General features: G+C 42.9%; 1 protein-coding gene across 1 annotated transcript in view; it reads left to right on the top strand.

The window, feature by feature from the left end:
- LOC135898268 (transmembrane protein 104) overlaps positions 1–12363 on the top strand; it is a 37330-nt gene extending 24967 nt beyond the window's left edge. The window contains exons 10-12 of the mRNA XM_065427122.2: positions 2414–2706; positions 3921–4169; positions 8007–12363. Coding sequence (XP_065283194.2) covers positions 2414–2706; positions 3921–4169; positions 8007–8315 — 851 coding nt within the window. The 3' untranslated portion in view covers positions 8316–12363. The remainder of the gene's footprint in view (positions 1–2413; positions 2707–3920; positions 4170–8006) is intronic.
- Positions 12364–12622: the final 259 nt, after the last annotated feature.

Below are 12622 nucleotides of genomic sequence, written 5' to 3'. Positions count from 1 at the left end.
TGTGACCAGTAGGCACTAGGAACATAGCCTTTCTGGTTGCAGTCGCTGCTATCCAAAATGTAGTGCCGCAGCTGCATGTCGCAAAAAAGAAAAGAGCTTTTTTTGTGCATCTGTCGGCAAAAATTTAGCTTGTAGGTCTGATCTAAACAGTATTACAACTAAGTTATCAATCCAGAACACGTCAAAATTTTCGAGAACATGCATTGGTTTCTGTAGAATCCAAAAATAGCATTTAAAGAAAATCAATTTTCTCAAAATTTTTTGGTCTGAGACCCATGTGTCCCCCCCCTTAACAAGTGTGGCATTTTGAATGCACTTGACAGCACAACAGAGTACTATCTTTGGAAGAAGTTGACTGTGCAACTGAAGATGACCATGATTGACGCACAAAGTCCAATGTAGATGTTTTCACGGAGTTTGCCTCACTCATACTTATGCTGAAGAAACTTTTTCTCACTTTTTGCTTTCCCCAAATCTCGCCTCATATTATGTGTGGGTCCATACCATACAAATTTTTACAGTACTTCGATCTACACAACTGTAAAGAAACTGAAAAATGGGGCAAATGCTCGAAAAGAGGCTGTTTTTATTAAACATTTGGCACAAGCACCAGACAGAAATCGCGAGTTTTGAGAATTCAGTCTGTCAAGCCGCTATAGCGAACTTTATCTGCAGGGTTTCCAATAATTTGATGGCTCTCTCTTTAACTTCAGATAAGGTTTTGTACGCATGTAGCTTTTCGCCTTATCTGTAGTGCTGCGGCAAGCATTATCAAGTCTTACATTTTCCCATATAATGCGTTATTTTTCTGCCGTCCCCTGAAAAAGTGGATTCTATTTTAGTTTGGCGCTGAGAGAACCTGCGATCTGGGAAGGGGCTCCTTGCATTATCACTTCACAACATTTTATTTGCTTCCACCTCAGCTATCATTAAAACCTTATTAAAAGCTAAGGTGGTAGAGTGCTCCCTTGATGGCTCTTTACAATCTAGTGTGCAGCCTAAATTCCTGATGAGGCCTGATGAGTGGCCCTTTAAGATGATGCCAAGTTTTCTCTGTGCCAGACCCGCAGTGCCTTATGACTGATGGCGTAATGCCAGATTCTTTACCTTCTCTTTTCATCAACAGGTGTATTCTTGTAAGTATGCATTATTAGTGCCTCAATATGGCCGTAGTTTTTGCACAAGTTTACATTTATTTGACACGATGGGCATGCAACGACCTGGTGTCTGCAGAGTGCACGGGGCAGAATTCTCTCGGGATATCTTGTACTGTGTAACTGGCAGTGTGAAGATCCTGTCTTGAAGCTTCTACACTTTGCAAATGTTCATTACTTTTATGCCTAGTCTTGCAACCATTATGGAGAAAGTACAAAGGCACATATCCAGCAATGCCTTACTGAGAAATGAGGAATGACCATTTTTTGTAATGAACATAACCAAACTCTGCGCATCAACATTATTGTACAATATTTTAAAATGTTAAGAGCTAGAGTAAAGACAAGTATTTTTAAAAATTCTAGTTTCCTAATAGCATTCCACCTGTCTGACTTATAGGAGAACATACTGGTCTCCCTTTAGCTGAAGCTGTTTTTTTAATTAAATACTACCTGCTGCGGTGGTGGGTAGTATTGGCGAGTAGCACAAGGTCACAGCAGCCGCATTTCTATGGAGGCAAAATGCAAAAGCGCCCGTGTCGCATGCATTGGAGGCACATTGAAGATTCCCTGGTGGTCAAAATTAATCCGGAGTCCCCTGCTACAGCATGCCTCATAATCAGATCGTGGTTTTTACATGTAAGACCACAAAATCAAATCCTATGTAAATACTGGTGTAACAACTTCTGTTTATTTGTTCAGTTTCACCTGATTATGCATTCTCGTCTTGTGGCTCCTGCCTTTTTTAGTTTTTGTTGTGTAAGGAAACAGTTGTGCTAAAGTACATCTAGTAGACAAGTCTTGCCTTGTTTAAAGGTCTGAAAGAGAGCTCTGTCCTCATCTGCGTTCTTTTGTTTTCTTTTATGTGGACATCAGGTACGGAAAGTGTATTTGCAAATAGTCAAACCTCGTCGTAATGAAACAGGATATAATGAAAGAATGGATATAACAAAGTAATTCTGGCTTCCCTTCAACTTTGTTACGAGGTTTTCTTGTATTATGTTCCAGTCATATTTGATAATTTACCTATACAGATGTTTTCATAGAAATGCTGGAAAGCTTTTTATGTTCACTGTATGTAAAACTAATTCTTGTGTATTTTTTCTTGTTTGTGCTTTCGTGTCTTCAGCTGCTGAGTACTGCCTCTCAAGCCCTCGTTTGGCTTTAGCAGGCTTGTTTTTTTATTTTGATATTGCATGTAATAAATATCACTTTGTTCTAAGAAATGGTGCTCTGCATTTGCTCCTCCCTTGTGACAGCGTTCACCTCAATGATCGTGCTGTGTGCTCTGGCCCTTGGCCAGGGTAAAGGTCAGGGCCACCCTGCCCTGGCCGTGCCCACAGGCCTGCCCAACCTGTTTGGGGTGTGCGTCTATTCGTTCATGTGCCACCACTCGCTGCCTTCGCTGGTTACCCCCTGGCGAGAGAAGCGCAACCTGTTCCCCCTGCTGGCTGCCGACTACATGCTCATCCTGGGCTTCTACACCCTGCTCAGCTTCACCGGCATCTTCACCTTTCCCGAGCTGCACGACATGTACACCCTCGACTTCCAGGTGGGAGAGCACTCTGCGCTAGAGCACTGCAGGGGCCGATTTTTGAGGCCCGGCCCCACCCTAAACCTGAGTTAGCAATTGCTTAACCGGCCCGAGCCCAGGCCCGTGCAGTGCTCTACTCTACGCTATCTATTCGTTGATGCTGTGCACATGGCATGAAACTCCAAAACACTGAGCAAACAAGAGAAGCACTAACAACTTTATTGACATTGTACATTCCATATTTACCAGGAGATAACTTTTAAAGGTTTCACGGTATAAGCTGGACACTCAAAATCAAGAATAAAAGAAAAACATCTCTAACCAACTTTTTTTTTAGTTTTTGTAAGAGTGACCTAACCTGGCAGATGCATTTTCCATGTGATTTCGATAAAATAAGTTGCTAGTTTCTTCCTCTGTAACTTATTGTGCTGTGTGCACAGTAGGGGGGGGGGGGGGATGAAGCATTGCCAGCTTGATGAAGCACTATCAGCTTTCTGTGCAGTTGGGTGTAGGTGTATAACCTGAGCATTGTGAAAGAGAATGTGTATGGTTTCCCCAGAAACCAACAAATTTGTGCTTTTAGCTTTTTTGCTAAAATTCAAGAGAATACCAGCCTTCGCAAGTCTACCTGCACCTGGCTGATTTACTCTGGCCGATGTGTTCCTGTGCTTTGACCTATCGAATAAATCGCATAAGTTCACTGAAGTTGGCTGGTTGGATGGAATGTGAAGCAAAGCAGTGGAAAGGACGGATGGGAAGTGCTGTGTACTTGCTTTTTATCTCTTCTTTGCACTATTTTCTTATGCAATTAGTTTGCCCTTTTATTGCCAGCTACTAGTGTCCAAGACTAAGACGAATTTTTCTTTCTCTGTAGAGCTCTTTCTGAGGTACCCATAAGTTTCCTTCATAGTTCAGTCTGCATTCAAGTGTGAAAGAATTTTCAAAGATGTACTTATGCTTTGTTAAATTTGACAAGTGCATTTGACTTCATCTTGTCATGATTCTTGTCCACCTGAGCATGGACTGTCTAAACATCTGCTCTTATGTAAGAGTATTTCCTCATTAGCTGGCCTTTGGCCAGGCATCACTCACAATGATTACCAAGCTAAGCAGACAGTCGTGGCAATAGCCAATCATGGGCCACACTTTGGAAAAGTGTTGTGAATTTTGGTTGTGATTGGTTGAGTCTTCACTTGACTTTAGTACTATGTTTCTTTCCCCCCCTCATGCAGCCGAACAGTGACACGGGCAGCTCGATCATTCCACGCATTCCAGTGCTCCAGTACTTCCTGTCGCTCTTCCCAGTGTTCACGCTAAGCACAAATTTCCCCATCATTGCCATCACACTCCGCAACAACCTGCGCTCCCTGTTCCTCCGTGAGGAATCCGCATCTAGCCAGTTGGGGTTGAAATCCCGCAGCATATCGTCATCGGGCAGTTCCATCCATGTCGGAACACCACCACCACAGTCATGCAAGCAGGTGGGGAACTCCTTCTTCAAACATGCGCAGCTTTTAAGTTTTTCACTGAGGGGTCGCTAAAGGAAAGTATGAAGTTGAGTTAGATTGACAGATTATTAGTCTAGAAGTCTGTTATAGTACTCTGTATGCCAATATACGACTTTGTTGCATAGGAAATTGCCACCAAAGGTCCCAAATTAGAATTGCCTGCACCAAAACGGGCTAGTTGACATAATCCCCACCTGACCTCTTTGTATGCCCCTCTCTAGTAGTCATCCAGCGCTGTCACATGAGAAGTACCACAGTCCAAACTTGCTGGTGCCACTCCAATTTTACATTGTTGTCATTTCCTCGCTTACAGAAACCCTGTTCTTGGTACACATTACGCATTCGTTTTTATTGAAGCCTTATTTTTCCCTCTAGCTTGACTTCATATTTTCCTTTAGCATCCCTTTAATATGGTAGTACTCTATTGATGTATACGTTACAAAAAAAATTCAGAATCTTGGAAAATGCAAGGGCCAGAAAACTGGAGCATTGAATGCAGGCAGTGCTTGCTAGCCTAAATTTTCAAAATATTTTGTCATACTTTGCCTTTAACACTTACATATGTGAGGCATTGCATGTTGAGGACTGACAGTTGCATGCTTCCTGCTTTTTATTTTTCATATTGTGTGACAGGCACTAGCTCAACAACGTTTGCAATAATAACAATGTTATGATCCATGCCTTGATAGTAGTGACCGTGATTGGTATACATTTTAAAGTAAAATCCTATCTGCAAACAGCTAACCCTGCCTAATTTGGTGTGTGAAGCATTCATTACTTGCGTGTTGAAAATGAGCACCCAATATGAGTGCCAAAAATGAACAAGTCCCAAAGTTCGCCACCTTTTCTGTCTATGTCACTAGGTCTATGAGAAGTGTAAGATCATCCTTGTAATTTCATCTTACCCATTCCTATGATCGCAGCGTGGCACGATTACAGGCTTGAAAGGGAGTGCTCTACAGTTGCCTGCTAATAATTTGAACAGCTTTACAACAACACCCCATAGATATAATGTGTAAAGTGAACTGAAATTTTGGACACCTTCTAGGATAGTGTTCAACAATTTGAACTTCACTTACCTGACCACATTTTGATTCAGCCTCTGAGATGAGATAAAGGCCGATGTTTTTGTTTTGACATGTTGCCAGAATCTCCTCAAAATCGGAAGTAGTGAAGGACACTACTGCTGTGGATAGTATTGTGATTGTGCGTTGGCCCCACAGCACCAGCCACTAACCCACGTTATGAGGCTCAAATATGCAGCCCCTTTGTCAGACAAAGCCAGCGTAGTGGTCAAGTAGCAGCTTTTGATTGATGACTTTCGTCATGAGAACACGATTAGTTCTTAGGAAAGGGTGTGTAAAAGAAAGGGGGAGTGCTCTACCTCTGCAAGGTACCTTAGCTAACACTCTCGCCAGAGCTCGCTAATTGCCAACGCAAAGCGTGCTGCTTTATGCCAGCCTATTGGACAAAGTCAAGCGCGCTTTGACCAAAGACCTCTCACAGAGGACCTCATCTTCAGATACCGCCATCATAAGCCATCGCAGCAGAGGGCGACGAAGGCACTGTTGCGGTTCTTGAGGGCGACAGAACTGGACAGGCAACTGTAGCCTGAACAGATGTTGATAGTGCACCAAGTGTCAGTGTGCTGTGCGATGACAGTGTTCGGTGACAGTGACCGATTGTGATTGTGTGTCTATGCTCCTTCCTTTCCTTTCCTTATCTGTACTTTGTTTCCACTTTACCTCCCCCTCCCCTCTCTCCCCAGCGTAGGGTAGCCAACCGGATTTCTTTTCTCTGGTTAACCTCCCTGCCTTTCCCCTTTCCTCTCTCTCTCTCTCTCTTTTGGGTCAACTGGTTGTGCCTTTCCTTCTCCTGTTACTGCTCGGATAATGTGGATTGTTTGTCCGCTGGGTGTGTCCTGGGTGTGTCCCTCTCCATGTTCGTGCTCAGTGCCGTTGTGCTAACCTTCTCTCCTCGGAGGGAGAGTGCTTCGAATCTCTCGACTGGGCAACAACGACATCTGTCTTCCTAGCACCCAATTGGCCATAATGATATCACCTGCCTCCTAGCAGTGGATAGGAGGGAGATGACGTGACTGGAAAGACTGAAGGGGGATACAAGATGAGGCAGTTGGTTTTTGAGGAATCGGCAGCTTGAGTTACAAACTTTTTGTCATGTTCATTCCTATTTTCTTGTAAGTAATGTAAATATAAACGTGTTTTTGAAACATCTTGTACGTCAGGCCAATGCTTACAATCACTACTCCTTCACTGTGTGTGAAAGCCCCAAATCCTCGGACCCCCGGTCACAACAATAGCCATGACATATTCGACTCGGTCAATTTCCTACAAAAATTAATATTGTAGGAACTCCGGTGCTAGTGTCTATGGCAGCTGCAAGCATGGTGGCTCAACTCGGCATAGGAATGATGGTTAGTACATAGATTGGCCTTTGTCCTTCTGGCTTCAGACGACTTTGCAAATTGATCTTATTCAGCAAAATATGTGTGGTGCCCAAAACCTGACAACTGTGACATGTACCTGGTTCTCACAATCGCTTCCACCTCATGCAACAAAAAAAAATTGTAACCTTCAAGATCTGTTTCTTATCCAGAGGGCGCCACCACTGGTGCATGAACTTGGACACAACCTGTTGCGTTTTAAATGAAACAGTTTGCTATAATTTTGCATGCGCTCAGTCTTGTTGTCCTCTGTGTTTAAAAATACGGCATTGCTCTGTAATTCTGGCATATAAAACACATATAAAGTGCAGTAAATAAAACAACCGCAAGTACGCTTGAAGCCCTGAGCACGGAGATCAGACACATGCACATTTTATCGATCATTCTCTTGCCAACTGCATGACCGCAGCGCCACAGTTCTCGCTAGTAATTTTAGTAGGAAACTATGCCTCCAGTAGTAGCTGCCACACCAAAACAAGTGGTAAGCCAAGCTGCCAAGTTGTCAAGGCTGCATTTGGTTGGTTGTCATGTGTGTCCCAGATGTCCAGTTTTTGTTCCTTAGTGTTCAATTGTGGCATGGTTTCAAGTGCTGTTACGAATTGTTTCCCTTTCAAACAAAGCAGCTTTATATGGTGCCAACTCCATCCTCGACGCTGACAAGTGTAACAAAACAAGGAAAATGTCAAACATGGCATTTGCAAAGAAACTTGCGATCATTGGTCTAGTGGAGCGTGGTCGACGTCTGTTTTATATTAGATCCTGATAATTTAGACATTGAGGTGGTCCCTGCTCAGTCTGTCAGCAACTGTAAACAGTATATCAGTAGATGTGCCACAGCACTACATCTAGACGTAATTTAGTTCAGTGGCATGACCCTTCACCTAGAGTGAACTGTGCTGTCTTTATGCTGAATACAGGCCATACACTGTGTTGCCGTGACAACTGCATTGGGAGTGCAGTGCAGTAAACCACTATACTAAAGTTTACACAGCTTTTTCTGTACACAAGGCTTGCACTTTTGGGCAGATGATCCATGTCATGTGTAACTCTTCTTGCTTGCCTTGCTTCTAATGCACCAATGCAAGGAAGCAAATAATGAATCTGAAATTAGTGCCAGAAACCTCACAGAATAGGTATTGCTGGTAATACCAGGGTCAGGTAGTGAATTTTTTTTTCTTACCATTGTTTATTATCCACTGTGTCATATGGCAATTAATAAAGGCATATCAGCATGGTAGCTAATGACAATAAGAGATTGGACTTGAAAAGTTGCTATGTTACTCTGGTTAGGTTTTGAAAAAGCAAATGCAAATGAGTCTTGGGATTTTTCGCATCTTTTTCTTTAGATGCTTGTAGAGCGCTTCATCTTTCCACTGCTGGCCTTACTTCCACCGGTTGCCATTGCTTTAGCCACTGAGAGCGTGGAGTTTTTGGTTGGCTTCACGGGTTCCTACGCTGGTGCCTTCATCCAGTACATCATACCAGTGGCGCTGGTGCATCGAGCCAGGAAGCAAGTGCTCGAGGCGCTCGGACTCGGTGTCAAAAACCAGCATGCCTCACCATTCCGCCATGGTGCTTGGCTCATATTTGTGCTGGTGTGGGCAGTGGCATGTGTGACACTGGTGACCGTGAACCACATCATCATAAGGGCATAGCATACCTTTTCTCCACTGCCACCTCCGGTGGCATGGCAGCATCCTTGTGTGCATGTGACCGCAACAGCTTTACCGTGTACATTGTTCCTCCGACCTGGTCCAATGTTTGCCACTCCTTGAGACTCTACCGTTGATACAAGTGCCAGTGATACCACAGTTTCCTGTTTGTGCACCACCTGCACTGCCATGTGCTTCCGCCAGCTGTGTAGTGTGCAGCACAAGATGGGAGTCCTTGGGGCCTTGATTGGTTCATACCCCTTTAACTTGCAGCCCAGTCTCAGCATTGTTGGATTTCGATGAAAACATCACTGCCCAAGCCGCTATCCTATATCTTGCTCTTGGAGTGCATTTTCATGAACCTGGTTCAGCCGAGCACACAGCTGGTGGCGCATCTAGACCACTGGTGACTATCGCATTGCTTGAGTGGCACTGTGGCCCTGCATAATCCTTCAGTCACTGCATAACCTGCAGAACCGTTAATAGGCATCGGTACTTCGTGGTGAGCTACCTCACTTCGACACATTCCCTGAGTTGCATCACCTATGGCCTTGACACATCGTCTGTGCTGCTGTTGCTGCTGCATTTTGGTCAATGAGCACTTCATGTGCATACATTGCCAGGTTCATTACTGCAGGCATGTGGAACTGCTGCAAATGCACAGCTGGCGCTGAACTTTCAATCTGTTAGTGCTTTGCCAAGAGATTTTGCCAAGTTCAAGCACTACCGAAGACATAGGTTTTCATTTATTTTCGATTTCTGATTGTAAAGTAACAATAAGTTCAATTGTGGACTTGCACAAGCATTGGCAGATTTGTTTGCTTTGATAGGCAACCTCAAATGTGAGGAAAGTTGTTTTCAGACTTGTAGCAAAAGCAGGGCAGCATCTACACTTTGTATTCAGCCTGCATGATGCACCAGTAGATGTGCAGCACTGTTGGCGGTTATGTGACATAAAATTCAGTGTGCTAAGCATGAGCACCTATTGCAAAATGTTGTTCCAGTGTTTGGATAAAATGGTACATTCATACTGAACTCTTCCCTGGTTTAATGGACCTGTTTTTTGTTTTGTTTTCGTTTGTTTTTTAGCTCAGATTATTGCTGAAGCTGCCTCTTTTGTGTTCCAGCCTTTGAACATATTTCTCCAGAACATTGAACATGTTGGGTATGGTGATCAACCAGACCAGTGTGGGCCTTGTGTCACTAACTGTGGTCCTCTGCTTAAGTCTTCCATGCTCTGCAACTTGCATTTGCCTACCATTTGCACTGGTTGGCACCAACAGTTGTTCAGTATGCTCTTGGCCATGAAACTCGCTTGCACATTGAGCGCAATTATGATCATGTGCTCAAGGAGTGTTCCTTATCGCAGCACAAGCAGCATGTCTTCATTTAAAGAAAGAAGGCACACCCCTGGCACTACTAGTATATTCTCAGCCAATCACCTTTAGGCATACTTTCACCTTCATGTTCTGTAGTGCCCAGCATGACTTGTATATGGACATTTAATGAGAGCATGACCGTTTTGCTGCCTGTCCGTTCAGTGTGTTGGGTAACGCAATGTGGCTATAATACTGATGGGGGAAGTGCAGATGGCGGCAAGTGTTAGTTGCATGCATTCTTTTAGTGAATGTGCATAAACTGAAAGTTGTATCCAAGAAAGCGATTACTGAGAGTGTCGTTGTGCTTCTTTCTAGCTTTCACAGTTTACTGCACCTGTTTTACATTCTCCTGAACACTGCAATTGTTCAACTCTTTGATTCACGTGGCATTGACGGTTGTGAATTTAGTCCTTGCTTTATGTGTTGCCCTATGCACTACAATAGGTGCACTGGCCAACCTCCATGCACTGCTGATGCAGTTGCATTTATTCTCCATTTTATTGTAGATTAATTTGGGACACATGTTGTTAAGCAGTGAAACATTGCACACCGTTACAGCCCCCTCTATATAGGATGTGTAGACATCAGTTCCATGCACAAATTGGAGCAGCAACATTCATTCACAGCATGCACCCGCCAGCAAAAGCAGACAGACCATGGGTCCCTCAAAAAAACATGTAAGCTTTTCACAGCATAGGTGCGTAATCTAAAAGGGATTGGTTCAGACTTTTACTTTCAATGCCAGACTGAATGCCTAGAAGGCAAAGAAATTCAGTTTTACCACTTTGCCTATGTTCCTTATGCCTTTGCCTGGTGTGGTTTCATATCTGTAATTGTCACAAGGTATAAAACTCTCCTAGTTATGTACTGGGGGCAATTGGCACAGTCTACCCTGTATTAAATGTTTTGCTATTCTGGAGAGGTGAAGGATCGGTGTTGGGATTGATTGTGTACCTGAAGCTGGCCCCAATGTCCTTGTATATTTACTTTTGTGGACAACTTAGTTGCTTCTTGATGTACATTCTGTGAAACAAGTTTGACAGCTAGATGCTCTCATTCTTAACTATAGATTTCATCAGTTAGCTTTTACTGCTTGTCGGATTGCAAGTATGGCATAGACATTTTTCGCTTTTAGCAGTACCTGTAATTCTGCAGGCATAGGCACAAGTAAACAGAAAGGTACAATTTAAGGTCTGAGTCTTCTGTACAAAGTACTAACTTATATTTGTTGCATATATGCTCTCGTTTCATGTCTGTTAAAATGTTTGCTGCAGGGATGTTGGCATGGCTGCTTAATGACTATGGCTTACTGTGGGTAATGTTAAGATTGTTTTGTTTTGCAGTATTATGTTACTTTTATATTGGGTTTTGGCTTGCCGCCGCCGCCAAGTGCACATCGTCAGTTTGCACTTTTTCACATAACATCATAATTTTGGTAAACTCCAGCTGGTCTCCTTTGTTGGGGCACAGTTTCTGCAGATGCAAATTCACAATGTTGCAGCTGAGAATTTTCTTTGAAATGGCATAGAAAACTAGAGTGGCTTTTTTTATTAGTTGTTCTTAGCTCTTTTGCCATTTTTGATTGTAGATGTAAAGGGTATGATGTGGAATACGACTGAATCCTGTGTGTTGCTGCATGGGACACTGTTGTACACATTTCATACAATGATAATCGGAATGACGGGACCACTAATTTTTATCTCTGCACTTGTGGTATTTATTTCCATGTGTTGAACTGCATGCTTTCTTTCTTTTCTTGTTTAATTGCCAACAATGTGCAATTCCGTCCAAAGCAGTTGTCATCTCGGTGACACCCTTGTCACCTGCAAGAATGAACGGGCAGTTTGCAGCCATTCCACACTACAGTCATTCAAACTTCACCAATGTCTGCGCATTCATTGTGGTCAGAGTTGACAAACTACCCGCATACCTCTTTGCTTTTCTTTTTGTCTGATTAATTTAGTTTATGCATGTCACTGGTGTCTGTAGCAAATTAATCGCTGTTCAAATGCTTAGAATATGTCCCCAGTGTACAAAGTGACTATATTTGCCAAGAAGTGGCATCCTCCCTTCAAATCTGTGGATGATCACATGCTCGGAATATTTTTGTACTGATGATGGCTTTGTCATGTTCTTGGCTTGAATTTTGAACATCTGAGTTATCAGATTTGGCACTCTCCTGTTAGGCCTCCTATGATGTGCACAAGCTATGTTTATTGTATTTCGTTCACTATTGCAAGTTCCCATCTTTTTCAGTTACTAATTTTAGTCCAGTGGACTTTTCTGTGGTGCAACCCAGTCTAGTCATGTAAACATATCAAATGTTATGATAGTTCCCCCCCTCTCTCTTTTTGTTTTTACCCTACTAAGCTGAGTACATGAAACATGGGAATTTTTCTGCTTTTAAACTCAGATATTTTATTTGTCAATCGTGTAGAGTCTGCTTGTTAAGCTTTCCTATTGGCAATTGTGCGTGTTTATTTTGCTGTTGCCATTACTGAAAGGAATAAGCCTCTGTATAATTTCACCGGCCACAACTCTCCCACTCATTTACTCTAAAATTAAACTGGTTTGAATTGAACATGTTACTTTCCATGTGTTCACAGTTGTGTTATATACAGGGCTGTTTTCCATCTTAGCTATGAATGAGCAATAAATTGTATTTTCGAATACACTGTGGCCTTGTGCACATTTCATATCTCAAGAAATTGCAAAACATTAGTGCATTGTAGTACGTACCCCTGCTTAATTTGGACCCCGTATAATACAAGCTCAGTAAGCCTCATTGAGACTAAGAATGGGTAAGTTCAATGCATAGGTTGCACAGCAGCGTCATAAGCTAGGAAATATATGGTAAAGTTGTATGTGGTATGTACTGATTAGGCGGGAAAGGAACACTGTTAAGTGCACATTGGGCTGCTTTCTTGCCAT

Source organism: Dermacentor albipictus, chromosome 8 (assembly GCF_038994185.2).
Source record: "Dermacentor albipictus isolate Rhodes 1998 colony chromosome 8, USDA_Dalb.pri_finalv2, whole genome shotgun sequence".
Classification (NCBI taxonomy): Eukaryota; Metazoa; Arthropoda; class Arachnida; order Ixodida; family Ixodidae; genus Dermacentor; species Dermacentor albipictus.
Note: the sequence above shows the minus strand (reverse complement) of the source record. Positions and strands in the feature narration are given on the sequence as shown.